The 26,191-nt window shown below is 53.0% G+C and overlaps 8 protein-coding genes across 8 annotated transcripts; 6 read left to right on the top strand and 2 right to left on the bottom strand.

Annotated features, from left to right (window-relative positions):
• Positions 1 to 3,484: 3,484 nt before the first annotated feature.
• MRS44_007278 (uncharacterized protein) lies at positions 3,485 to 5,240 on the bottom strand (the record flags this gene model as incomplete). The annotated part of the gene is made up of 2 exons (XM_046271257.2): positions 3,485 to 3,693; positions 3,740 to 5,240. 2 exons carry the CDS (start codon positions 5,238 to 5,240, stop codon positions 3,485 to 3,487), a joined length of 1,710 nt encoding a protein of 569 aa, XP_046129190.1.
• A 1,618-nt stretch (positions 5,241 to 6,858) lies between these two features.
• Positions 6,859 to 9,006, top strand: MRS44_007277 (uncharacterized protein; the record flags this gene model as incomplete). The annotated part of the gene is made up of 2 exons (XM_046271269.2): positions 6,859 to 8,875; positions 8,930 to 9,006. The coding sequence occupies 2 exons, from the start codon at positions 6,859 to 6,861 to the stop codon at positions 9,004 to 9,006; spliced, it is 2,094 nt and encodes a 697-aa protein (XP_046129191.2).
• A 635-nt stretch (positions 9,007 to 9,641) lies between these two features.
• On the top strand, positions 9,642 to 10,742 carry MRS44_007276 (uncharacterized protein; the record flags this gene model as incomplete). The annotated part of the gene is made up of 1 exon (XM_065620470.1): positions 9,642 to 10,742. The coding sequence occupies one exon, from the start codon at positions 9,642 to 9,644 to the stop codon at positions 10,740 to 10,742; it is 1,101 nt and encodes a 366-aa protein (XP_065476542.1).
• Positions 10,743 to 10,755: 13 nt separating this feature from the next.
• MRS44_007275 (uncharacterized protein) lies at positions 10,756 to 11,671 on the top strand (the record flags this gene model as incomplete). The annotated part of the gene is made up of 3 exons (XM_046271268.2): positions 10,756 to 10,786; positions 10,831 to 10,904; positions 10,949 to 11,671. The coding sequence occupies 3 exons, from the start codon at positions 10,756 to 10,758 to the stop codon at positions 11,669 to 11,671; spliced, it is 828 nt and encodes a 275-aa protein (XP_046129192.2).
• A 559-nt stretch (positions 11,672 to 12,230) lies between these two features.
• Positions 12,231 to 13,517, top strand: MRS44_007274 (uncharacterized protein; the record flags this gene model as incomplete). The annotated part of the gene is made up of 1 exon (XM_046277020.2): positions 12,231 to 13,517. The coding sequence occupies one exon, from the start codon at positions 12,231 to 12,233 to the stop codon at positions 13,515 to 13,517; it is 1,287 nt and encodes a 428-aa protein (XP_046129193.2).
• Positions 13,518 to 15,176: 1,659 nt separating this feature from the next.
• MRS44_007273 (uncharacterized protein) lies at positions 15,177 to 15,998 on the top strand (the record flags this gene model as incomplete). The annotated part of the gene is made up of 2 exons (XM_065620469.1): positions 15,177 to 15,365; positions 15,579 to 15,998. The coding sequence occupies 2 exons, from the start codon at positions 15,177 to 15,179 to the stop codon at positions 15,996 to 15,998; spliced, it is 609 nt and encodes a 202-aa protein (XP_065476541.1).
• A 1,884-nt stretch (positions 15,999 to 17,882) lies between these two features.
• Positions 17,883 to 18,900, top strand: MRS44_007272 (uncharacterized protein; the record flags this gene model as incomplete). Its single annotated transcript, XM_065620468.1, has 5 exons — positions 17,883 to 17,901; positions 17,987 to 18,050; positions 18,123 to 18,200; positions 18,257 to 18,527; positions 18,586 to 18,900. The coding sequence occupies 5 exons, from the start codon at positions 17,883 to 17,885 to the stop codon at positions 18,898 to 18,900; spliced, it is 747 nt and encodes a 248-aa protein (XP_065476540.1).
• Positions 18,901 to 19,221: 321 nt separating this feature from the next.
• On the bottom strand, positions 19,222 to 24,800 carry MRS44_007271 (uncharacterized protein; the record flags this gene model as incomplete). The annotated part of the gene is made up of 2 exons (XM_046272232.2): positions 19,222 to 19,350; positions 19,404 to 24,800. The coding sequence occupies 2 exons, from the start codon at positions 24,798 to 24,800 to the stop codon at positions 19,222 to 19,224; spliced, it is 5,526 nt and encodes a 1,841-aa protein (XP_046129196.2).
• Between the last annotated feature and the right edge of the window lie 1,391 nt (positions 24,801 to 26,191).

Below are 26,191 nucleotides of genomic sequence, written 5' to 3'. Positions count from 1 at the left end.
AAATGTTGGTGACAAGAGACGACAAGCCCTTTTGCGCCCGATGTCTTTGGAGAAGCAGGCACTATCAATCTACCGAGCCAGGTCTACCCAATCATTACGCTGTCGCGAAAGAACACACCGTTCGCAGCCAACAGCGTGACCTATGCACTGCCTCCAAAGACAATCTCCTCCACTTGCTGATGGTTGGTCATAGTTTCCCCTTGGCGCAAAGCCAGTGACATGATTGTCAATCATGAGCTCCATCTGGTAACCGCCAGCGCCGCAACCCGAACCCTACAGTACACGATATACGACACTTGCTTGGGCTTCTAGAACTTTTCTCGACTTCGAAGATTGACATTGGGGACCGCGCCTTGTTTGAAGTTGCCACTTTGGATTATCCCTCAAGGCTGAGCAAGGGGATGCTGATCATCTGGACCGGTCCAATTTATTCGATGCTCATCCAATGTCAGCAGATTATTTGCTGAGCAAGGTTGACCGCCCAAGGCAGGGCGGGACTTATTAAACCAACAAGATGAAGCTATTGTGTCGTATTTTGCACAGCCTCTTCACAGCCTCGGAGAAATCTCATTTGTTCATCTCAACTTTGAGCTGTTTTTGCCCCATCTTCCCCGGATCTGAGGCCGACGACTTCGGCCCCGTATGTCGTTGCCTAGCAGCGCCGATCGCCGATGTCGTCTCCGGACCCCGGCCGGGGATCGTCGGGACAAGTTCCTATGACGAAAGTATCATGCATTGGAAATTTCTTAAGCACAGCCAACGGAAGGACCGACGGATCAGCCTTTCGTTCGAAAAACATCTCAATCCGCCTCAGGCACCGCCATTGACTAAGGATTGTGATCATTAAGCATAGCCTCAGCAGGTTTCAGGCTATGCTATTGGAAGGACCTCACGTCAGCTCCTGTTTGGTCCTCTCTTCAGGAGCCTGGTAAGGCGGACAATGAAAAACGCCCCCGAGGATGGACAATCACAGCCCAGGCGAGTTCTTGTGAGATGTGATTGTGGTTGTGGAGGCCTGAAGCACGTTGGCCTCATCCTTCGTCCGTGTGACTGCCACAAGACTATTTGGGCGATTAATGGACCGAATATAGGAGCTTGACAGAAATGACACGAAATAACACGCCTCAAGTTATATCTCCCGGTGTTAAGACACAATACCAATCCCGAGAAAGCCCATTGCCACGATACACAGCCAACAGTCTCGACGAATCTTCTTCCAAATGGGCTGCCTCTTCTAATACAGGGTCAGCAGACTTGGCTTTCTCGTTTCTTCATGTATGATGATCCAAAGAAAGTTAGAAGTTGAGAGACTAGATTGATGAACAGCTCAATGCAAGGAGCGTCTCTAACAACACATCGTAATATAGTCATGATCAGACCACAACGGAGACCCGAACCACAATGTGAAGCATCTTACCAGACGATTATTCAGAATTGGGGAGATTCCTAAAGAATGCGAATGCCGTGTAATTGGGATTTCGAAACATCTTGTGGTGAGTGTACAGGGTAAGTCATCTCATCTCACCAACACTCAAGCCGAGTTTGTGAACCTCACTCTCATTCTAGCATGGGATTATGAGGCCATTACTCTTTTCGAACCTCTGTCAGCTCTCAATTGGTTCTTGATGGCTGACTCGTGTCACGAGGAGGACACTGTGTCGGATGATGTTTGCCCACACGAATCCAACAAACACTCCTGAGGAACCTCCAACGTGGTCCACCCACACAACCACCTGGACCTTTCGAAGCAACAGAAAACCTCCCGCTTCTCTCACAAGCAAGCACAGGCCATTCGAGTCAAATTGAGTATTCCCATTCATTGTTCCCGACCCCATCTTTTGCCCCCATCCCAGCTAGACCCCATTTCGAACTCGCCCTACAACAACAAGTCCCCTGTGGCTTAGTTGGCTAAAGCGTCCGACTGTTACTTGCAGACAATCGGGAGATCGGAAGTTCGAGCCTTCCCGGGGAGCAACTGTTTCTTTTTGAGTGTTCACTCATTTTTTGCTAGAATCGTGTCCCAAGAGGTCTTCTTTTTGAGGGCCGGTGTGGGTTGACCCTTTGGTGCAACTCAAGGGACTCCGTTTGGACTATCTTGAGTTCTCGCTCTATGGGATGTTCAGTAAGTGGAATGCCATTGAGGCTATTGCTTTGGCATAGCACTATTCTGACAGAGTAGTTCCAAGTTGACGACGGGTTTGGCATGCTTTGCTGCGTCTTGTAGACAATGGACAGGTCCCTTAATGTTCTTCAATGGATATCTCTGGGTATTTCTCCCACGTCAGCTCAACAGACTGAAGACGAACTGCAGGCTGCTAACCTGACTTGTTCTTGCCTATATTTCTGCAGCCCTTGAAATTATGATGAGCGTCATTCCTTGTCATCTGCTCGTACTCTGTCCGCCTCTTGTGGCTTGTTCCCGGGTGCCGAGTTCTCTGGGCTCTTCGCTTGACCGCCTTCTTCCCAACCAAAGCGAATCGTCTCCTCACACGCTCTCATTCACTTCAAGAACCCATCACAACTTGACCTAGACCCAACTCTTCCCGCAATCTCTCACCGAGGACCCCCGGCGAACATGAGCCCCAACTCGAAGGCTCCTCACCATCCAATTAGCTAATCCCCTGTGGCTTAGTTGGCTAAAGCGTCCGACTGTTATTCAATAGACAATCGGGAGATCGGAAGTTCGAGCCTTCCCGGGGAGCACACGTGCTCACAATCCTTTTTTGGGGGTTGGGTGAATATTTTTTGCTGTTTTGTGTATGTAAGAACTTGTCGCTACGCCCCACTAGGCCCTAGGGCGAGATGCTGGGGGTGCCAAGAGTTTGGAGTTTCAGAGAATGAGTTTTGATGGACGTGTTGAGGTCTAATGGCAGTTTCAAGAATGGGAACGGAAATGTTTTGTATACATATAACTCTTGGCTCAATGGCCTGACACGCGGATAACGAATGAAATGCGAATCACAATGTCGACAGTGAGATACAATGTGAAGAGCTGCCTCGGGAAAAGCAATAAGATGTCCTGATACCCAAGTTTCCTCGAGTTTCGAGCTTTGGTTGACGGGGTGGTAGGGCGAGGACGGAGATCTACTGTACACTGAACCCTGGCTGCCATCTTGGGCATCTTGTTTCCCTCATGAGGACCATGTAAACATGCCTTTGGAGAAGTAGAAGGCGCGGCAACACTGAATGGAGGGTAGTTATTATCATCACCCATAATCCGCCATGTTCCCCATGTAGCTTCTTGCACACGGTGTTTGTGTGGCCCTTTACTAATAACGATATGATTCCCATAACCTTCAAACCGATTCCCAGGCCGAACGAGATGTGCTGAACCCATAGACCCGAAACGGCACACATGTCTATCAAGAACCCCTAAAGATGCGCCGTCAAGTTTTGATCGTAATGGCCTTACTGCAAGCCGTTGTCGACCTTGACCTCAAAATGTCTCTCCCCAGTAGCAGAAACTCCAGTGCTTAAACGTCTCTCACTTGACTTTCGGCAATGCTCTTGGCTTGATCCAAAGCCTGATCGACCGCGATGGGCGAGTTGAAGCCACCCCCTTGACGAGTGTAGGCGTAACCCAGTCACCACCCTTTGCCGGCTCAACATTGTAAAGAGAGATGAGAACTGAAGTGTACAGATACACCTTTCTCATGGTAAAGTCGGAGTCATCGCACATTGTAAGAGTTCCGTCTACCAAGGTTAGCTGTGATCAACTGGGGGGGATGTGTGAACTTACCAGATGCTTGTACCGTCTTTGGGTTGACCTTTTGTATCTTGGCTCCCTTGGAGTCTACATCATCCTCCAGATACCGTCCGACATGCCAAATGCGCTGGTCGGAGAAGGCCTTGGGATCAGTGCGATGCAGATTCGGGACAACATGCGCGAATGTGCCCTTCTTGAGCACGTAGCCCGCCTCTCCATCATCCTTGAGGACTACATCCTCCTTCAAAAGCCTCGCGGACCAGCCGCCGCCGTGTAGTCGCAACGTCTCTAGGTAAGCGGCTTTGAGGAGAGGACACTTTGTCATCAGACCCTCCATGTCGAGTTTCTCAATCTTGGGAGGAACCCAGACGACACCTCCGAATTCGTTCTTGGGCTGAACGACGTGGACGAAGGGGGCGACTTGGTCACGGATCTGCTCGAGGAGGACTGGGTCTTGGTAGAGCTCAAAGAGAGACCAAGAGACCATAGAAGTTGAGTGGACTGTCACGGACCAGAACAGAGCTACATCGAGCGAGGCACGAACGCCGATAGGTAAGCTATGCTTCCGGAAGACCTCTGTTCGCTTGCGGACGAGAGGGCTGATGGTGTGGAAATCTTGCCATCTCGCACCAGGCTCCTCGTTGTTCAAGAACTTGTCCAGATCCTCATGGAACTCTCGCATAAAGGAATGTAGACGTCCAAGAGCAATCCTAGCCCGCTGAGAAGTTGGAAGAGGTGCCCAGAGAGGAACACCCATGGCCAAAGACAGAAAGCCGTCGTTGAAGACCCAGAGATGCGGCCAGATGTCGTCAAAGTTTTCGACAAAATCAGTGCCAAAGACGGAAGCAGTGGCCGATCTGGCGACAAAGTTCCTCATCAGCTCGAGAAAGTCGGCTTCCATGACTTTCTCTTTCGTTTCAGTCTCGACGACATCTGCATCGGCCAGCTTCTCCCAGTCCATCTGGTCGGTCTGGTAGCTGTTGAAGGAAACCAATTCAGCGGCGACATCGTCCAGGTCTCGAACATTGGCCTTTACAAGACTATCCAGGTGCGAGCCAGAGAGATACTGCTTGGTGACTTGGTGAACCTCGCTGGCGGCTTTGTCGTAGGCCTCGAGATCCTTTTTAGAGAGTCGAAAGTTGGTGACCATGAGACGTCTGGCGACATACTCTTTGTCTGCGACTGATTCAGGCAGCTCAAGTAATTTGGCTGCCAAAGATGGTCGAAAAATAAAGGAGTGAATGCTTTGGAATAGACGAATGGAAAAGATGCCCTGGGTATATCGGTTTCGGAAACGCGTGAGGGTAAAGTTGGCGTTGAGAAAGAGTCGAGGCGCATGGCCAAAGAAAGGGATCCAGTGAGGTGCAAGAGGGGGACTCCTAGATCCATTCTGAGAAGATGAACCGCCCGTGAAGAGTCTCGTCGTTACAACAAGAACCAAGACTGTGACGATGGCGGCGAGCAGGGGAGTCTCTTTGAGATGAGGGACGAGGTTCTCCTCAAGGCGCTGTCGTACCGCCTCGAGACCATCCATCTTGAAAGTATGCGGACTAGACCGCTAGAGCCAGATACTCGAGTTTTACGATGAGAGGCCCTTTCAAGATGATGGTTGAGGCGATCTGTCAATCTCTGAGAGAGGTTGAAGCGAATGCTGAGAATTGGACCCGCCGGTGCTGACTGGCGTTGCTGAGTTATAGGGGGCTGTGCACTGTAGACAGCCGCTACAGCGGTCGGTGCGCCTCAGACCTCGCAGCAACAACATTATCCTTTATTGTAAAGATATTGTCGAGAAACGCGTCTCTGGTGAGAAGACAGCGAGCTTATTGCCTCTTCTGGCTGGTTTCTATCATCTGAAGCTTTGAAATCTCCCCCATATCTTCAAACGCCGGCTATGAGATGAAGACGTACGTGCTCCGGTGCGTTTACGGCGCCCGTTCTGGACTACCCAAACAGCTTCAGAACGAGTAAACAGCACGCTGGGAAGAAGCTCCTTGGTCAGGGGAACAGGCTCGAGGTAACGGTGTTCAATGGAAACGACAACGAAACACACAGAAAGACTATATATATCGAAATATCTGGCTAGTCCTCCAGCAATCGCAGACCCATGCGTGCCGGCACACCGGCTCGAATGGTTCCATGGTCTAACGGTTATGACTGCGGATTCTGATTCCGCCAGCGAGGGTTCGACTCCCCCTGGAACCTTTTTGCCAATTGGCGTCATTTTTGCCGTCATGATGTTTGAACATTATCCTTGAGGCACTTGTCGCGATGGCTTCCCTTTTTTGTTCAAAACTCGTTTAATTCGGGCCGCGGGTAGGGCTGCATGTGGCCGAAAATAGCACCTGTTGGGAAGACACAACCTGAGACAGATGGAAGGTACGTAGGGTCTTTGGAGCGCGCTGTCATGTAAGGCAGACTCTCTGGACAGGTGATGGAGCCAATCGATTGTCTCTCCCTTCGTTCAAGAGACAGGCGTTACTGTGAGTGTTCCAGCTCTGATCGTCACGACGAAGCGTGGTGTTGTGACCAATGTCGACTTTAGAAGAAGCAATTCTTATGCAGCGACGAGAAGCCAAGGATCAAATTTCCACAGATAACGAGCCGATCAATTCAGTTGGCGACGTTTCTCCCCCTTATTGCGCGATTGCTATTCAATTGCACCATCCCGAGATGTAAGCGCACGACTTGGGGATATCGTTGCCAGGCGCTCGAAAGCCACTCATTCCTCTGTATTTACTACAGTTACAGCCTCCAAGATTCCTCCAAGAGCCCCATCTCCCGCAAATCAAATCAATTGAAGCCTTGTCATAACATTGTGTTGCGCTCAAAGTCAACCTCAGCGTGGGTAGACGCTCCGATCATCGGCTGCCTCAGGCGCCAACCAGTTGCATCATATCCCACTAGATTCGGCAAGTCGACTTGTGAGCTTCATCCAGCTTCACCCGTCTCCTTTAAATCCTCCACCCCCCGGCCGAATAGACACCTCTTTGGCTACCGGATCGCAGCCAGGCTTCTCAAGGTCTCTGGCGGCTCCGGTACCTACCTTGTTGTCCCCTTTTTCTCATCGTCGTACAAATCGCGGGCATTCCCCCCACCAATACCGAACACCGACGCAATCCCATGATGAGCTCCCGCTGAGCTGAACAACCACGATGATGCCTCGATTACTGCAGCGCCCGCCGCTGGGATGCCGGTGCGGCCTTGTGGTTTTCCCTCAGCGGCCATGGGCGCCGCGTCCGGCGCTCACGCAGACCTTCTGGACGTCTGCCCCGCGTCGTGAGCAACCCCGAGCGACTGCGACCAAGGAGACGAAACCTATAAAGCCCTCGGCCGTGTTTCCGGCGAAGAAACAGACGACGAACAAGAATGATCCTCTGGCGGCGGTGGACAAGTCTGCGACGGAGCAGCGCAAGGCTGACTGGGCCATCATGAAAGAGATGTCTCGGTATCTATGGCCGAAGGATGACTTGAGCACCAAGGTGCGAGTCGGACTGGCAGTGTCGCTGCTCATTGGTGCCAAGGTCATGAACGTCCAGGTGCCATTCTACTTCAAGAGCATCGTGGACTCGATGAATATTGACATTGCGGCGGTTGGAGGCACAGCGACTACAGTTGCCGGAGCCATGATATTAGCCTACGGCGCGACCCGTATAGGCGCAACGGTGTTTCAGGAGGTGCGCAACGCTGTGTTTGCGTCTGTGGCCCAAAAGGCTATCCGAAGAGTTGCGGGCAACGTCTTTGAGCATCTCCTGCGACTTGATCTTACCTTTCATCTATCCAAGCAGACTGGCGGCTTGACAAGGGCCCTGGACCGTGGTACCAAGGGAATTAGCTTCATCTTGACGAGTATGGTCTTTCATATTCTGCCTACTGCGCTTGAGATCAGCATGGTCTGCGGAATCCTCACATACAACTACGGCGCCAAGTTTGCGGCTCTCACAGTCCTGACCATGGTTAGCTACTCGGCATTTACTATTTGGACCACAGCTTGGCGAACCAAGTTTCGGAGACAGGCCAACGCGGCCGACAACAGGGCTTCGACTGTGGCGGTGGACTCGCTCATCAACTACGAGGCCGTCAAGTACTTTAACAACGAAAAGTTTGAGGTTGCGCGGTACGACAAGGCCCTCCAGCAGTATGAGCGGAACTCTATCAAGGTGGCAACGTCTCTGGCGTTTCTCAACAGCGGACAGAACCTGATCTTCTCCTCGGCACTTACCGGAATGATGTACCTCGCCGCAGAGGGTGTTGCCTCTGGCGGCCTGACGGTGGGCGACCTGGTCATGGTGAACCAGCTCGTCTTCCAGCTCTCTGTGCCGCTCAACTTCCTCGGATCCGTCTACCGCGAGCTCCGCCAGTCCCTCCTGGACATGGAGACGCTGTTCAACCTGCAAAAGGTCAACGCCAACATCAAGGAGAAGCCCGACGCCAAGCCCCTGGTGCTGTCCAAGGGCGGCGAGATCAAGTTTGAAAACGTAAACTTTGCCTACCACCCGGACCGCCCCATCCTGCGCAACCTGAACTTGACCATCCCTGCGGGCAAGAAGGTGGCCATTGTCGGGCCCAGCGGGTGCGGCAAGTCCACGCTGCTGCGTCTTTTGTTCAGGTCTTACGATGTTCAGGATGGAAGGATCCTCATTGACGACCAGGATATACGAGACGTCAACCTCGAGTCCCTCCGGAGGTCCATCGGAGTCGTGCCGCAGGACACTCCCCTTTTCAATGACACGGTTGAGCACAATATCCGCTATGGATCCATCAACGCGTCCCACGACGAGGTCATCGCCGTTGCCAAGAGGGCCCACGTTCACAACACGATTCTGCAGTTCCCTGACGGTTACCAGACCAAGGTTGGTGAGAGAGGACTTATGATCTCTGGAGGAGAGAAGCAGCGTCTCGCCGTCAGCCGTCTTCTCCTCAAGGATCCTCCTCTGCTATTCTTTGACGAGGCCACAAGCGCTCTCGACACACACACCGAGCAGGCCTTGATGCTCAACATCAACAGCATTCTTCGGGAAAAGGGCCGTACGAGCGTGTTTGTCGCCCACCGTCTCCGCACCATCTTTGACTCGGACATCATCATCGTGCTCAAGGAGGGGCAGGTGGCGGAAATGGGAACCCACCGCGAACTGATCGACCGCGCGGGGGTCTACGCCGAACTGTGGAGTGGTGAGTTGAGGCATCTCTGCAAGGATCTACCTACGCTAACATGACCTTTCTTAGCTCAAGAAACGAGGTTCCACGATGATGGGACGTCCAAGGAGGAGAAGCAGGAGGAGGAAGAGGCCCGCTCCCGGTGAGTTTAGTAGATGGTGGCACGAGGATCCACGCCTTGGTCAGTGATCACAAAGACATTACGGATAGACAATCAATAAAACTTGACGATATTTCTCGCGAACGAGCGTGGGATGCAAAAGTGAAAAGTGGAAACTCACTACAAGGTGCGGCCGACTAAGCAGCGGCCGCCGGAGGGATCGGCCGCCAAAGGGGAGCTCTCTATGGAGAAGACTCCATCTATACAACGTTGCAAGGCCTCGTGACGAGCCCTATACGATATACTTTACCGAACGACTGGACACTTTTATCCACTCTTGTATTTCCCATGTTGGATTCCTGCCTTCGGCCCGTTAAGGCTGGAGTCGAAGTTTTGGTGATGGAAAAATTATCTGATGGAGAATTGCCCATTCTCCACTGCTGATCTGATTAGATTAGATCACGAACTTACACTATTCGCCCAACCTGGCGGGCGATTTCGGTTGGGTGTGTGCGTGGGCGACGATCCTTGGGGATGCTACACTTACCCGCTATGGCAACAGGGGAGAAAAGTACAAATGCCTCACGTATCGCCTATGAATTAGATAGTCAATCCATCGTTTAGCTATTGTGGCATCGTTGTCTAGCTGAGATCATCATCCAGTTGTCAAGCACATCCATCATGTCGGGAGACAAAGACGCCATCGAGCCGACTCCCCCTGCTCAGCCCGAGAGGGTCAATTCTGGCAGCAGCGAGGACCTCAAGCAGCTCTCCAACGTGGGAAATGTCCTCCAGTCGCAGGGCGTGACCCGTATGGAGGCCGTCTACCGCGAGGCCAAGTCGGACCGCAAGACTCTCTGGCTCGTGGGAGCTTCCGTCCTCGTCTGCGCGTGGGCGTACTCGCTCGACTCGTCGACCACGTCGTACTATAGCGTCGATGCTTCGTCGTACTTTGAGAGGCATAGTTCGGTGCTTTCGACTCTTTCTATCGCTACGAGTATCATTAGCGCTGTGTCGAAGCCTTTCATCGCCAAGTTTTCCGATATCACTAGTCGGCCGTACACGTACCTCCTCTGCATCTTCTTTTATACCTGCGGTTACATCATTGCCGCCTCCTCGCGGACCGTCTCGGCATACATTGTCGGAGAAGTCTTTGTCGCCATTGGCAGCTCTGGTCTCGACCTCACCAACGACATCATCGTGGCCGACCTGACGCCCCTCGAGTGGCGAGGTTTCGCGAGCTCGATGCTCTCGACGCCTTTCATCATCAACACTTGGTTTGCCGGCAAGATTGTCGACGCCCTTCAGGCTAGGAACCAGTGGCGATGGGGTCTGGGTATGTTTGCCATCATCATGCCCGTGGCTCTTTCGCCTGCTGTTGCGACTCTGATCTACCTTGACCGCAAGGCGAAGAAGGAGGGTGTTGTCAATATTGCATCTAGCAACGCTGCTCGTCGTGCTGCGAGGGAGCTTGCTCAGGAGAGCGGATATGAGGGACCCCATGGGGCCATCGTCGCGCCGGCCGCCGAGGAGAACAAGACGTGGCTCGAGGCCCTGAAGCATAACCTCGAGGAGATTGACGCATTTGGACTGATCCTCCTCGGTTTCGGCTGGTCTCTTCTCCTTCTCCCCCTTTTCCCTCAAGACGTACGCCGAGCATGGCTGGAGGAACCAGTCCCTGATCGCCATGATGATCGTGGGCGGTCTTCTTCTCATCTTCTATGTCGTGTTCGAGATGAAGTGGGCAAGAGTGCCGAGTGCCCCTCGACGACTCGTGTTTAACCGGACGTTTATCATGGCCATCGTCATTGACGGCTTCTATATGCGTATGTATCTCTCTCTGCTGCGAGTACCTGTCTGACTGAATTAGTTGCTGGAAACATCCGAGGACTGTACTTTTCTTCCTACACGTTGATTGCCAAGGACTGGAGCTACCAGAACTGGGTAAGTTGTCTCATCTGTCGAGGGTGATGTTGCTGACTCTGTAGGTCTACTACGGCAACACCTTGACTCTCGCTCTCTGCGTGGCTGGTCCTCTGGTTGGTCTCGCTCAACGATGGACGCACCGCTACCGAACCATCCAGATCACCGGTCTCTGCGTCAAGATCATCGGCATGGGTATCCTCCTCGACGGCCGCAAGGCAACCAACAACACAGGCGCCCTCGTCATGTCCATGATCCTCATCGGTTTCGGAGGCTCCATGTCAGTTGTCGGCTCCCGCGTAGCATCCCAGGCATCAGTCCCTCACCAAGACGTCGCCCTCGTAATCTCCCTCCTGTCTCTGTGGTCCAAGATCGGCAGCGCCATCGGAAGCGCCATCGTCGCCGTCATCTGGGCACACAAGATGCCCGGCCAGCTCCGCGAGCATCTCCCGCCACCCGCCAACGAGACGACGGTCAAGACGCTCTTCAGCAGCGTGACAAAGATCCGTACGCTCTACGAGTTTGACGACCCGATGCGACAGGGCGCCATCACTGCGTACCGCAACACTCTATGGTACTGCCTCTCTGTGGCTTTGGGTTTGGCATTCATTCCCCTCATCGCGGCCTTCTTCCAGACGAACTACTTCCTGGGCAAGCAGCAGAACGCGGTGACGAATGTTGGGAATGATGGCATGCCGCTTGAAGAGAAGGATCGTAACCCTGAGCCGCTTCCGCCGCCTAAGGATAAGAAGGAGGCTTTCTTGAGGTTCTGGGCTGGCCGTCAGTAAAATGCGAGGGTTGAAATGTACCTTTGTGATGTGAGGTGGTGTGTGTGCAGGAGTGAAGTTGGTTTGGTATGGAGGCTGACCTAGTTTTTTGACCTGGCTTGGTGGTTTAATTCTCAACATGTTCAACCGCAAGCAAGTTGAGCATAATTTTGCCATAATCATAGGTAAAGACTTTCCAAAAAATTACAGATTTTCCTATGAATTACCCATAGTCCCTATACGTTCCTTTTACGAAATATGCCGTCCTCGGAGACCGTCGTCATGCTCTTCTCCAGTCATCTTGACGTATCGTGTAGGGTAGCCGCACTCCCAGGTAACCGAGTCACCAAGTTTTGGCCAAGTTTGAGACCCTGCTTGTTCGAGATGGAGCCCAAGTATCATCAATCACGGAATACCAATAATCTCTCTCAATAACGAGGTTTGATACTTGATCTATTTGTTCTTATATGGAATATCTAGTCTATCTCCCGCCCTTGCATGACAGCCCCACGACCCAACTCACCGCTGCAACATCTCAGCCAATAACCAACTCCCTTCCTCCATCACTCGACAATTCAAGATGAAGATACTACTGCACTCTCACTTCCCAGCCGGCCATGCCTACCCAATGCAAGCCGTGGCCCAAGCCCTTGTCCGTCGCGGCCACGACGTCGTATGGCTGACCAGCTCAGACAACGAAGCCCGCGTTCGCGCCGTGGGAGCCACTTTTGTCGCAACAGAGGCCATTGCCGTCGTTGACGCACCGCTCATGGCAGAGAGCGAGACTGGAATTCTGGACAAGGTGTATAGTCGACTCGAGTCGAGGGTTGTTGCTCAAGTGAGCGATTATCGTCGGGTGCTGCGCGACTTCAAGGCCGAGGTGCTCTTGGTGGATGTGATGCCGTACGGTGCGAGGGCGTTGTATGAACTCGGCGAGATTCCCGTGTATGCGACTCTGGGAGTTATCCCCATATACATGTCAAGTTGGGGAGCTCCTCAAGCTGTGTCTGGAGACAGCCCGTCGACTTCGTGGTTCGGGTTGGCCTGGAATCATCTTCAACATCTGGTTAGCCAGTGGATTCTCCTGCCGCTGTTATTGAGACCGGTCATCAACGCTCAACGAAAATCGCTGGGCTTGGAGGCTTTGCCGTATGGCGAACCTACCGAGTCTTTCACTTACAGCCCATTTCTCCACATTCAAGCTTCTTCGCCTGTACTGGAGTTCGAACTCCTACCAAAGCCTGCTGGGCAAAAAGAACATACTAAATTTGTTGGGCCTCTCGTGACACAGGCTACGACAAATCCAGACCTACTGCCTCCTTGGTGGGATGAAATAGTCGTGCACCAGCGGGTTGTTGGAATCACCCAAGGCACATTGGCTATGGACCCGACCTCCTTGATCATACCAGCCATCGAGGCACTTTCCGGTGATCCTGACCTTCTTCTGGTGGTAGCTTCGCCTCATGAAGAAGAGATCAAATCCCGAGTTGGAGATCTGCCAAATGTGCGATACGCCAAATGGATACCCTACCACCTCTTCCTCCCACAACTTTGTCTCCTTATCACCAACGGCGGCTACGGAAGCGTGACACAAGCCCTTTCGCACAAGGTACCCCTGATTTGCGCAGGCCAGACGGAGGACAAGAAGGACACGGCGGCTCGGGTCAGCTGGGCGGGAGCTGGTATCGACTTGAAGACGGATCACCCTTCGACCGAGCAGGTTCAGAACGCGGCGAGGAAGATATTGGACGATCGAGGGTTCGCGGAGAGGGCAGGTCGGTTGGGAGATGAACTCAATGAGTTAGGAGGAGGGGAGAGGGCTTCGGAGCTTTTGGAGGAATTGGTTCGGTCTGTTGAAGTAAAATAGTTAGCGGTAGGTCTAGACTAAACAGGGTCATAGAAATAGATGGAATTGGAAGATGGAGGAGGCATTCGAGTTCTCCGTTGAGAAAATCTGACGAATAGAGAGGAACAGTGCTATGTTGTGGAAGAGAGTACTGGTTTGTTAGTTCACAGAAGCAGCTGAGGCAAGTATTTTGCTTAAAGCTCAAGCAGTGGCACAGGAAACCTCCTGGGTTGCTGCTGTCAATTCAAGACCTGGTGACATTACCTCCTCCCGTTATCCCCGTCGTAGGCCAAGGCTTACGGATAAGTCTTTGGATGCCACTCTTACCTGCCATTCTTACCTGTTATTCTTGGTGAACTCCTGTTTTTAAATTGGCTAGTTGTTGGACTGTAGCTTATTTTCCGGCCTCTAATTTAGAGTCCCAATTGTCTCGAGTATCGTTCTGTCTGCAATTAGACTGGGAACTGCTGGATAGCTGAGCCCTGACTATGGCCAAGGTGCGCTGCCTTGGTCAGCGCCATGTTACCCCTGGGCGCCCGTTGAATGTCTTTGAAGACAAGGAGTTCTCTCTAAGCTAGGGAGTCGTGTCTTGACTTTTTCTCGAGGCTTTTGATGTTGCTCTCCCTTTGTCTCGGTCGAGAGTAGGCTCATCGAGAATCGGGCAACTGGTATCGTAGATTCCTTTGTCTCTCGTAGGACTCGATTAGATTTGCTCGCGTTTTCTAATGTACAGAATTCTGGAAGAACGATAGTTAGTAAAAAAGCCGTTGAAAGAATAACGGAGCGAACATTTGACACATGAATATACCTTGCTGATAGACACTTGTTGTCTATACCTTGGCACGAGGATCAGATCACTAATTAAAATAGACCTTGTAGGGATCAGAATAGAATCTGTAAGAATTCCCTCTTACCTTGGATCTATTTCTATCGTGCTAGAGAAGGGCTATGGGACGAATGTGCGAGGGCTGGATCAACCGAGTGCGGCAGCTCAGGAAGGCGGCTCTGCCAAGTACCTGCGAAAGACATAAAAGGTAGACACTAACCTGTGGATATGCTGCCTATAGGTAGTTAGGAGACTAGATTGAATCGTGGGAGGGTTAGCCGACGTTGATGGGCTTCTGTCGTCTTGATGGCTCGGCGCTGTATCCTGAATGAGTAGTGACATAGCCACCCCATGTCTTCCTGGTCATTAGAAAGATTTCTTACGTACTTGAGTAATGTGTGTGCCTTGACGCACCTGATAAGACGTCGCTAGATGTTGGTAGGGGAGAGGAGAGGGCATCATGAGGATGGTCTTGCGCCGCGCTTCGGTAGTAAGGGCGTATCTATTGGGTTTTTTAAGGTTAGAATGATGGAAAAACTCTCTCCTTGGGACTCGTGATGTCTTCGCGCCCTACGCTGTGGGCGTCGATGGCCGCGTTCAGGACGGTCGGCTTCGATCAGCTCGGAGAGAGGCTTTTCGGAGGGAAGCTTCAGAAAAGGGGGCAGAGATCTGTAGTAAGGGAAGTGTGAGCGAAGGCAGGCAATAAATCAGAGAGGACGGAATGAATACGGTCGAGAACGATGTGAGCAGCGAACACGTTCTGGGCCTGCTGGATTGCGAAGCAGCGGCGGCGATGGCCGGAGGGGGTCGTGATGGAGGCAAGTCTTTTCTCGAGCGTAGCGATAATTCTAGCGATGAACCGATACGAAGGGACGAGGAAGCGGGTCGACGAGCTGGGGGATGGTGATGGGGTCAGTGTTTTCTGTTCAGAGGAGATGGTGATGGAGGCACTGACCAGGGCGAGGATGGAGGATGTCCAGGACCGAACAGAGGAGATGACAACAAAAGGGACGAGACGTCAAGACAAAGAAATTTTGAAGACTGTGAGTATTTTATCCAAGTAAAAAGGCCAGACCGAAGGGAAAAGAGTGTCCGGGTTCCCTGCATCTGGTGGGCGCCCCGCGGGCTGGGCAAACGTCAACACCACGACCGCGATCGAGTGGCCTGCATGGCGGCAGACCAAAGGCCTCAACGCCCCGCCGAAAATGGAGGCTATGGGGTCCCGAAACAGTAGATCTGCGACATGACCTTCATAGTCAGAGCACTACGTGTCGTTTTACGGTCCCTACTTCTGCCCCGACGACCCGAGAAACTCCCCAGGCGTGGCGGGACGATCGAACGCGACCGGCTTCATGGCTCGACGGTGGTGGCTACGAGGAGGGACGCGATCAAGCAGGGCAAGGGGCATGGCGATAGATACTGGTGATAGCTACTACGGATATAATGAAGTCAACACTCTCGAGGAACGTCTTCGTGACATGATCCCGGTCTCTGCAAATGTGAATGCCCTCAACACCACAAACAAACATCACGACCCAACCCACGTAGCTCCCCTCGACGCCCTCGACGCCCTCGACGCATCCAGTCAACATCGCTCCACCAAGACAACATCACATCATCATCGCCAAGGCATGAGATCTTCTTCAAGCCAGAGCACAAGGCCCCGAACCCAATGAAAAAAGTGTGTGGGAAATCAAAAATTATTCACCGCCAAGCCGCTCGAAGCGACTGGTCCCCTCCCCTTACCTTTAGGAGGTTCGCAGTACCTAGGATTCTTGAGCTCCAGGTGCCACCGGCATGACCAGCAATGGTCGACGACTGAGGAGAAAAGAAGAAGAAGAGGGGGAGGGGTTGGAGGGAGGGGGATTTTATAGCCGGACCCCGGGCACCAGATCACTCCCCTCCCCTGGCTGATCTGCCGGTTCGCCAGTCCCGACGCGATCGATCTCGAGGGGCAGCCCCTCGCCGGTGGGGACGCCCAGGGAAAGTCGGTCGTACAGGGGGGGCGCATGAGCCGCAGGCCGTTAGCTGTCAGTGGGTTAGGTGAGTTACTGGGTGGCGCGACAGGGGTCCAGGCGGGCTCTGGACGACATCTCTCAAATGGCGAGGGACACTCAGCCGTGATCTTGCGACAACGCACGATATTAAAAATGGGCGCCTATTTTCCCCATGATGGGCCAAAATTTAGCTTCCGAGGCATATTTCTTTCGTCAAAATTAATTGTTGTTGTGGTTGCCCTGAGTATTTTCAAGGGAGTCATCCTCGCCTCATCCGCGTCCACGGGCAGACTGGCTGTGATAATGCTTCACCCGCGCCGCAATTTTTGGCCGCACCACGCGTGGGAGATGGAGACTGAAGCAGTGTGCACGGCAGTGAATTCACCACAGCAAAGGACGATGCAGATATTGAGATCAAGGGCAGGATGAAGGTGAATGTCAGGGTCGCAGCTACGAAGTAAAATTGCATTTGATATAATTAATTTACATGATATTTAATGCATCACCAACAGTGAATGCACGCTCGAGATGCTTCAATAATTGTCACACGGGTCGTGGGCACCTTGGTTGGGGCAGAGGTGCATGCGATGGCCGCTCAGGGGATCGAGGCAGACGACGGTCCAGCAGCACGACCGCGCGGCTTCAAGACCTCGAACCAGCTCTCGGACGGAGCAACGAGGCGACTGATCCTCCGAGCGCTCTCTAACCGGGCGTTCATGCGTGGTACGTACCTCGAGACGGTCGCCTGGTGAGGGCTGTTGCCCCCCGACCACCTGTAGCCGGGCGGCCACGCACCGCTGCCCCTCGAAATCAACACCAAAAGCGCACACAAAATCACCCAGATCAGCCGTCCCCACTTTTTCAATTCCCACAGCTATAAAATCCCCCTCTTCCTCCCACCTCTCCCACCTTTTCTTCCTCTCATCATCAGCAGTCACCATCGCACGCCATGGTCAGAACTTCCACCCGCCTCTTCTGAGGCGGAGCTAGCCTTGAGGCAACTCTTGGCTAGAGGAGGTCTCTGGCCTGGTAATTGGCTTCTTGCCAAGCGATGGGGACTTGCTTCCGTTCCTGAATGGTTCGAGTTTTCTTTTTGGTTTGTTTTGGTTTGTTTTGGTTCTTCTTGGTTCTTCTTGTTCTTTCTTCCCTGTCTCTCTCGTGTGCCTTTCTAGTTCCCTTTTTGGGCTTTGGTTTGGCTTCTTGCCATCTCAGTACGACCGCGACACCCGTCCCGGGGGAGGGCTACCGTCCTTCGCCAGTAAGTTCATTCTTCTTTTTTCTTTGCTGACTTACCAGGAACTGACATGACCTAGCGATCCAAGGCAAGGACTGCCTGGTTCAAAAGTTCCGGAACTCATCTGTGATGCTGGAGGCTGAGCATTATAGCCCAAGGTGAGTCCTCCTAGAGTCTTCTTCGCTGTCGCCCTCCTGACATCCATGCTAGCATGGCTAGGCCCCTAGTCATGCTTGAGGCGAACTGTCGGCTTCGCCTCCGGGCCTAGCCATGCTTGAGGCGAATGGCCTGCTCCTCTCTCCTTTCGGAGCAGAGTCCTGCAGGTCGAAATGCTGACAACACCAACCAGTATGTCTACCACCCCCAGCCTTCTCTCTTCTGCATTCTTGAATGAAACCTCTTTGGCATACTGACGCACTGGTACTCTGCAAAGTGCTCGTTGGCTATGCGTTCATCAACTTCGAAGGCGCCCTTCGCGGGACCCTCCACCGAGAGGCGTAAGTCGCATCCGCTCTGCAAAATCACTTGACTTGTGCTGACACAGAATTTGCAGTCTTTGGCCCCTGCAGGCTTGCAAGATTTTGGGCTTTTTACCCAGAGAAGGCCCTCTGGTCGACATGCGGCCGCCTTGGCTGGTCCAAGGCTGGGTAAGTCATGCTCACCCTGAAACATCTCTTGACTTGTACTGACACAGAATTTGCAGTCTTTGGCCTCTGCAGGCTTGCAAGATTTTGGGCTTTTTACCCAGAGAAGGCCCTCTGGTCGACTGGGGCGGGCCTTTGCCTGGCCCCATGTCCTCTCGTGCCTCTCGCGATCAGTACTTGATCGATCGACGTGCGGATGGGTACAACTATCGTGAAATCAAGGAAGCTGGAGGATACGCTGAGGCAGAGCCCACCCTTCGGGGCAGATGGCGAACACTCACAAAGGAGCCGGAGCAGCGTCTTCGGAAGCCTGTTTGGAAGCAACACGATGTAAGTCATATCCACCTTGAACCGCCCCTTGACTTGTGCTAATCATCTCCCTCCACAGCTGGAGATGCCTGGAGTTGAGTCTATTTGCTTCTTCGTTGCGTGGGACCTCAGTCCTCGACAGGCTTGCAAGTGCTGGGTAGCGAGGCCTGCTCCTGAATCTCTGGTTCACGAGAGGCTCTGCTCCTCAGCTCTTGCAAGCCTGCAGAGGACTGAGGTCCTGCGCAGCGAAGGGCAACAGATGACTTCAACCTTGTTCGCCTTCAAAGACCACACACAACAGGTCGCACACACACACTCTCTCGCTCTCGCTCTCGCTCTCTCAACAGACCACATGCACTCGATAGACCACACACGCTCAATAGACTGCCCATAGAGACCACACACACAAAGACACTCCGCACACGCCTTGGGAACGCGCTGGATGGATGGGCCGGGACTACAGACTACACACACACACACTCAAACAAAACTTACTCTTGATTTTCTCAAACATGATCCTTGATGACCTTGACTGTAATGACTGTAAATCTCCTTCTAGTGAACTGTGAGCGACCGCTTTAGTGTCTTGGTGCCCTGTAATGGTGCTTGATCTCTGAAGAAACGCGCTGTGCTCGTCTTCAACAGTGCCATGCCTCCTAAAACATCCTCTACGACTACCTCGCCCACCAAACCTCTCTCGAAATACGGCATCACATCATGTCTCGATGATGACCAGGTCGTCATTCACATCAACCAAGTCCCCCATCTCGACAAGCACGGCCGAACACCTCCCTCCCACCGGACTACGAATTTCCACCTCCATCTTGCTCGACTCGACGCACAGCTATTGTCAAAAGGTCAGCAAGATCCATTCACAGTCTTCGAAAATGTACTCACCAGCACGTCGCCCTTTTCTACAGCTTCTCCATTTTTGACTACCACCTTGTAGCATCGACCAGGAAGCATGGCCTTGACGCGCTCGCCCTCGACGCTGAGATCGCCTAGGATGCCATTCGTGTGACTGTTCGTGTTGGGACTGGGTTGGTACGGTCGGACTAGTTCGTCGATGAAAGGAGCGTTCGCGATGGCTTCTTCTTGGCGTGCGGCTGTGGCGGCCACATCTTCTTTGTTCTCCTCTAGCCACGCTTCGTATTCGGCCAGATCTAGCACACCGTCGGTAACCCGGACGAGCTTGTCCTTTGTCTGACTGTCAAGGTCCGTCTCGCTGATGGGATAGAAAGAGATTCGATCGAACTGACGGAACAACCAGGGCTTGGAACCTTGCTTCTCGATATCGGCCACGAGGTCAGAGTCCCAAATGTCGACTGTTCGACCGACGAGCTGATATCCTCCAGGAGAATCTGTCGCGTAGATACACATGTACTGCCCACCGATGCCGACAGCGCCACGAGGCGTGAACGACCGAGAAGGATTGTACTTGGTACCGAAAAGACGATGGCGAGGATCTAGGGGAATACCGCAGGGCGAGCCCATGAACACGTCGCCGAGTCCAAGAACGAGGAATTCCGCAGCGCAGATCGTCTTGTCAATGTTGTCAATGCCGTTTAGCTTCTCTAGGAATTTGACGTTGCTGGGAAGCCAGGGAGCTTCTCCTCGAATCGTTGCCGCGTAGCGTTCGACTGCCGCTCGACTAACGCTATCGTCGAAAGCGATAGGAAGATGAACCGTTCTCGAAGGGACCTGGACTGGCACGGTGTAGGAGCCAACGTGCTCTACCAGACGAGCCATCATGGCCTTCTGGGGAATACCATTCGCGTAAGTGATGTGAAGGCTAAACACTCCTGGCGTTAGTTCTTCGACACCAGGGATCGGCCCCTTTTCGTGCTGTTGGCAGAAGGCAAAGATGCCAAAGCTTTGTCGCAAGTCGAAAGCAACGGCCTCGCCAAACTCGAGCATGAACGCCCTGTCGCCAGCTGGACGGACGACGATCTTCTGGCCACCCTGCTCAATGGTGCCAACCACGGTAGGGATACTAGCCAGCTCCTTTGTCAGAGATGCTTCGTCAGCTGAGCTCTGCTCTTCGGTTGGAAGAGGTGAGAGGTTCTCAATGGCATCTTCAAGCTGCTTCTCTAACTCGAGCGCAGTCTCCACGGTGATAGGATCGAAGCGAATCGTATCACCAGGTCGAACCTGTCCCATCTTCCACATATCGGCCGAAGCCACGACGCAAAACACGACGAACCCACCCAGACTCGGACCATCGCAGGCCAAGACTACAGCCTCGTCACCCGTGAAGCTGACGCTGCCGACAGAGTACGGGGCGTCGTGGATGTTGGAGGGATGTAGACCAGCTTCTCCGCCGGTCTCGCGTGCCCATTCTGGTTGAGGACCGGTCAGACGCACGCCGAGTCTGTTGCTGTTGTGGTGGACCTTCCACTCGCTGAGATACAAGGACTTGACGCTTTCAGGGGTGAAGTGCTCGGGTGCACCGTGAGGACCGGGGACTACTTTGATGGTCCAGTGAGCCTTTGGATGATGCGGAATAGGCACGGGAGAGGCAAGTCGAAGATGCCCGTTGACGTCTCCCTCTGTCGGACGAGGATCGATAGCCAAGATATCACGCTGCTGAAGCTTTCGACCAGAAAATCCACCGAGTTTGCCCAGTTCGAAAGTCGCTCGACTCCCCATAACGACGGGGACCTGAATACCACCCTGAACGGCGAGATACATGCGTTGCCCATGCTCGACAAGCCCGATAGTCAAGACTTGACCAGCTCGAATGGCGACAGCCTGGTTCTGAGGGACCGGTTCGTCGTCGATAGTGACTGGCACTACGGCTCCTGTGACTGCGACGACGGTATCGCAGTGGAACTTGAGAGAGGGCCCCTGGAGGGTACACTCGAGTCCAGCAGCATCTGGCGAGTTGCCGACGAGCCGATTTGCCAGACGAAAAGAATACGAGTCCATGGGACCACTGGGAGGAACACCGATGCTCCAATAGCCAGTACGGCCGGGATAATCTTGGACTGTGGTTAGGGCACCCGACTCGAGTACCTCCAACGAGGATGCCACGAACTGAAAGGAATCCAGAGACTTTGTCGTGTAATCGCAAGACTCGAACATGGACGACGCAACGATTTGGCGTAGATACTCCAGGTTGGTTTGAACGCCTTCGATGCATGTAGCTTCGAGACCATCGGCTAGGTTCTTCAGAGCCTCTTGACGATCAGCTCCAGACGAGATGAGCTTGGCTACGAGAGGATCATAGGAAGTCGTGACTTCGGTGCCGGTCTTGACCCAAGTGTCGACTCGAAGACTGGAGGGGAACTCGAGCTTAGTGATACGACCGGCACAAGGACGAAAGTTTTGAAGGGGGCTTTCGGCGTATAGTCGAACTTCGATGGAAGCACCAGAGACCTCAGGCGTGGTTTCGAATAGCTGGGCAGCCTTCCCATCCGCAATGTTGAGCATGCACTCGACTAGATCGAGGCCTGTCACTGACTCAGTAACAGGATGCTCGACCTGCAAACGTGTGTTCACCTCGAGAAAGAAGAACTCCTCCGTATCGATGTCGTAGATGAACTCGACAGTACCGACGTTTCGATACTTGACCGACGAAGCGAGGCTGACAGCAGCCGCCTTCATCTTTTCCCGAACTTCAGCTGGAACCATGACCGCAGGGCTCTCCTCGACGACCTTTTGGTGACGGCGCTGCAGAGAGCAGTCTCGCTCTCCAGCTGCAATAACCTTTCCGGTACCGTCTCCCAGGATCTGAACTTCGACGTGACGAGCTCGCTGAACGAATCGTTCAAGGAATACACCCCCATTGCCAAAGTTGGCTGTTGCTTGTCGTCGAACGCTTTCAAATGTCGTGGCAAGACTCTCGATGTCTTTGCAGTGACTCAATCCGATTCCACCACCGCCTGCCGTGCTCTTCAGCATCAACGGGAAACCAATCTTTTGGCCTTCCTCCAGGGCTTCCTCCAAGGACGTGAGAAGGCTGTCGCAGCCAGGAACATTCGGGACACCTGCCTCGGCGGCGATAGCACGAGCACGATGCTTAAGACCGAGATCAGACATTTGCTGGGGAGTTGGACCGACCCAGATCATGCCTGCTTCCTCGACAGCGGTTGCGAACTCGGCGTTCTCAGCGAGGAATCCGTAGCCGGGGATGACGGCGTCAGCTGAAGCTGACTTGGCCAGCTCCAAGATCTGAGAAATGTTGAGGTATGTTTCGGAGACAGAAGTTCCCGCGAGCTTCAGAGCAACGTCGGCTTTGCTAACGTGTGTGGCCTCTGCGTCCGTGTTGGAGTAGATGGCGACAGCTTTAAGTCCCATCTTGTGAAGCGTCTCGATGATTCGAACCGCAATCTCGCCCCGATTGGCTACAAGAACCTTCGAAATACCACTCTGGTGAGCACCGTTCGACTTTGGCTTGGTGTTCTCTTGGAGCTGGTTGTTGTAGGCTCTCCAGCCGCCATGGCTCGTAATGTCGACAGCATCCTCTAAACCGACCGGCTCGCACACGAACCCGCGAACCCAAGATCCATCTTCTAGCTCGACCGAGCCGATTCCGAGAGGGTGAAGAATGGTATCCATGAAGCTGGCGAGAGCGGACTTGGGCAGATCCCAGACCTCGACTTCAATCTGCGATCCTTCCTCGCCTACCGCGACTCGTTTCAGACCTGGTTTCTTTGGACCGGAGGCTGAGTTCAGGGCAAAGAAGCGGTAGCAAGGTGATGTCGTTGTGGTCTTCAAGAGCTTTGCGCCGCGAGATGTAAGGTCTTTGTTGAGAGGAAAGCCAGTGAGATGGGCACCAACGACGGCGACTGGGGTATAACTGGAGACCAGACAGTGATTCACAGCCGGCTCAGAGACCTCCACACCCGTCGAACCCAAAGGCCTAGCCTCTTGTCCAAACCAGTCACGCGCCCACGAGAGAAGAAGAGGTTCTTGCCAATGATTGGAAATAAGAGTAATGCCAAAAGGCAACCCATCCGGTCTGAAGCCCGCGGGGATAGAAAGCGCTGACCAGTCTAAGAAGTTGACAAAGTTTGTATATGTGCCGAGCAGCGAGTTCTCCTCGACTGGGTTCTTCTGGATCTGCTCCATCGTGGGGAACGTTGGAGATGTAGGCACAAGAAGACCGTCAAATTGGGAAAAGGCCAACTCGATCTGCCGGGTTAGATCTTGACGAAGGTATTCACCTGCAAAGACGTCTGCCGCCGAGAGGGTTTGAGCTCTGATGATGATCTTTCGCACGACGGGATCCATGGCTTCAATTGGTGATGCCTCGATGAACTCTCGAATTGCTTCGTATCGTTCTGCGACCCAGGGACCATAGTAAAGAAGCTTGGCGAGTTTGAAGAGAATGGTAAAGTCCACGGGGACCACGTCCCAGCCTAGAGCCTTTGCTTTCGCCAAGGCTTTCTCATATGCAGGACGGTGATCATCACGGCCGAACCAATCTGGCTTTGCGCATACAGCTAGCGAAGGCCTTGTGGTATTGCTCGCAGAACCGAATCCATCGAGGGCGTAAGCATGCTTGGCATCTGGCCGAGGGCGAGAATAGGAGTCATCCACATCATAGCCTTCAGCAGCGGAAAGAACAGTCTCAGCGTCGGCGACATTGAGAGTAAAGATGGAGACGCAGTCAAGGGTCTTGCACGCGGGAACTACACCATGCACACTCAGAGCGCCACGGGTCGGCTTCAAGCCGATGATATTGTTGAGACCAGCTGGGACACGACCAGAGCCAGCAGTGTCTGTTCCAAGAGAGAATGGCACTACACCACGGGCGACGACGACAGCACTCCCAGAGCTGGAGCCACCGCTGACTCTCCCAGGGTCGAAAGAATTTGGCACGGCACCGTAGGGAGACCTAGTACCGACGAGACCGGTGGCGAACTGGTCCAAGTTTGTCTTGCCGACGATGATGGCACCGGCAGCCTTGAGTCTAGCCACAACAGTTGAATCTGCGGTAGCTGGGTCTGAGTTGAAAGATGGACATGCGGCGGTGGTGGTGAAGCCCTCGGCGTCGATGTTATCTTTGGCGGCAAAGGGAACACCATATAGAGGTAGGGATGTGGCATTGTCGAGTTGCTGAAGGTTGGTCCATTGTTCTTCGAGTTGTTGCGGTGTTGCGAGGGATATCCATGCTTTGGTTTTCGGGTTGGCGGTTTTCTCGGCTTCAACGAGGAAGCAGAGACGTCGAAGGCCATCGCCGGCAAGCTGGGCGGCCTTCCAGTCGGCAATTGTAAGAGGATTTGTGGTTTTGGTATCACGGATGGTACCGTTGGAGCCATTCGTGATACCGTTTGTGGATCCGTTCATGTTGAAAGAGTGGTAGGTTAAAGTAGGTAGGGAGGTAAGGAAGGTCAAGCTCCTTTCTTGGTAATCGAGGCAAATGCTAAGCAAATGAGTACACAGAAAGTCTGAGGCAGAAGCAAGTCAAGTATCCGCCTGTCCTGCTATGATTATTATATATCTTTCCTGGGTCTCAAGGGCAGTTAAGTAGGGTGAGCCTGGAGGTAGCACTGGGGGATGGTCTCGACTGGTTCAAACTTTCGTGATTCATAAACTTGCATAGCCTCGATAACAAAAAAGCCAAGTGATTTCATGGTGAGCGCTGATAGAGCATCCGGGGAAGAAACAGAAGGTACACTGTCTCGTTAGACAGTGTTGTGAAGCCCGGGGGCCGGCGGCCAGGAGGACTCGGCCGAATCAATCGAGGAGCGCGGGGGGCTGAGTGAGCGCCGAGAATGAGTTTTTCGATGGGATATTTGCTTGTGACACGGAGGGCTGAATGCAGAAGGGTAAGTTGAGAGTAGAAATGCCGGTGAGAGTCAAGGACGCTATCGTCAAATCTTTTGCTCGTGGTGTTGGAATTCCCCTTTTCGGCCGGGTTGTCTCCGTGAGCGGCCGTGGCGTTTAGAGCTTAGCGAGAGCGACACAGAGTAGTTCAGTTGTCTCGAAGATCAACAACTATGAGAATACCAATGAGCACTTGAACAACTTGATTGAAGCTTTCACTGTGGATCAGGTTCTGAACGAATAGTCAACTCACTTGTTAACTCAAGTTTTCTCCGATAGACCTCAGCCTCAGTATCCAGTTCAAGGTAGCTGATGTTAGCGACCCCCGGAAATGACAACCGAAGTCTCGAAATCCCCACAACCAATCACAACGCTCGCCGGCGGCCACTCTGCAGCATTCAGATCGTTCCTTGTCAGTTTATTTCGCCGGCGGCGAGTCGATCTCGTTGGTCAATTGGAAAGAAGGGGAAGGAGGAGTAGGAGGCTCTGTTATCGCTTGGCTTTTTGAGGTGTATAAGTATCAGGCTTGAGAGGAGATAACCGAAGGGGATTAGATATAGAGACGAAAAGTTATTGGTTGATTTTATACGTAATGGCGTTTGTACAAAATAAGACGTCGGTCCAGGTATTCACTTGTGCTCCCTCGGTGTAGCAATGGAAGTATTGTAGACTATGATTTAGTATTTTTCTATCATTTTATTCTGCTTCGTGTATATTTTTGACTCGACAACTGATAATATTTTAGAGGAGTTAGACGTCCCTTGCTTTTGCCATTCTGTCTTGAACCCCGTCTCTGGGCTGAGAGTGGAGGTACATGCACTCCTGCATCGGATCTGCGTGTTTTGGACCTGCACTTGGTACCTAGACATGCATCACCAGAGACATCTTGGAGTTGAGTATTTTACCAAGAT

Source organism: Fusarium solani (genome assembly GCF_023522795.1).
Source record: "Fusarium solani strain SB1 chromosome Unknown bctg00000004, whole genome shotgun sequence".
Taxonomy (NCBI): Eukaryota; Fungi; Ascomycota; class Sordariomycetes; order Hypocreales; family Nectriaceae; genus Fusarium; species Fusarium solani.
Note: the sequence above shows the minus strand (reverse complement) of the source record. Positions and strands in the feature narration are given on the sequence as shown.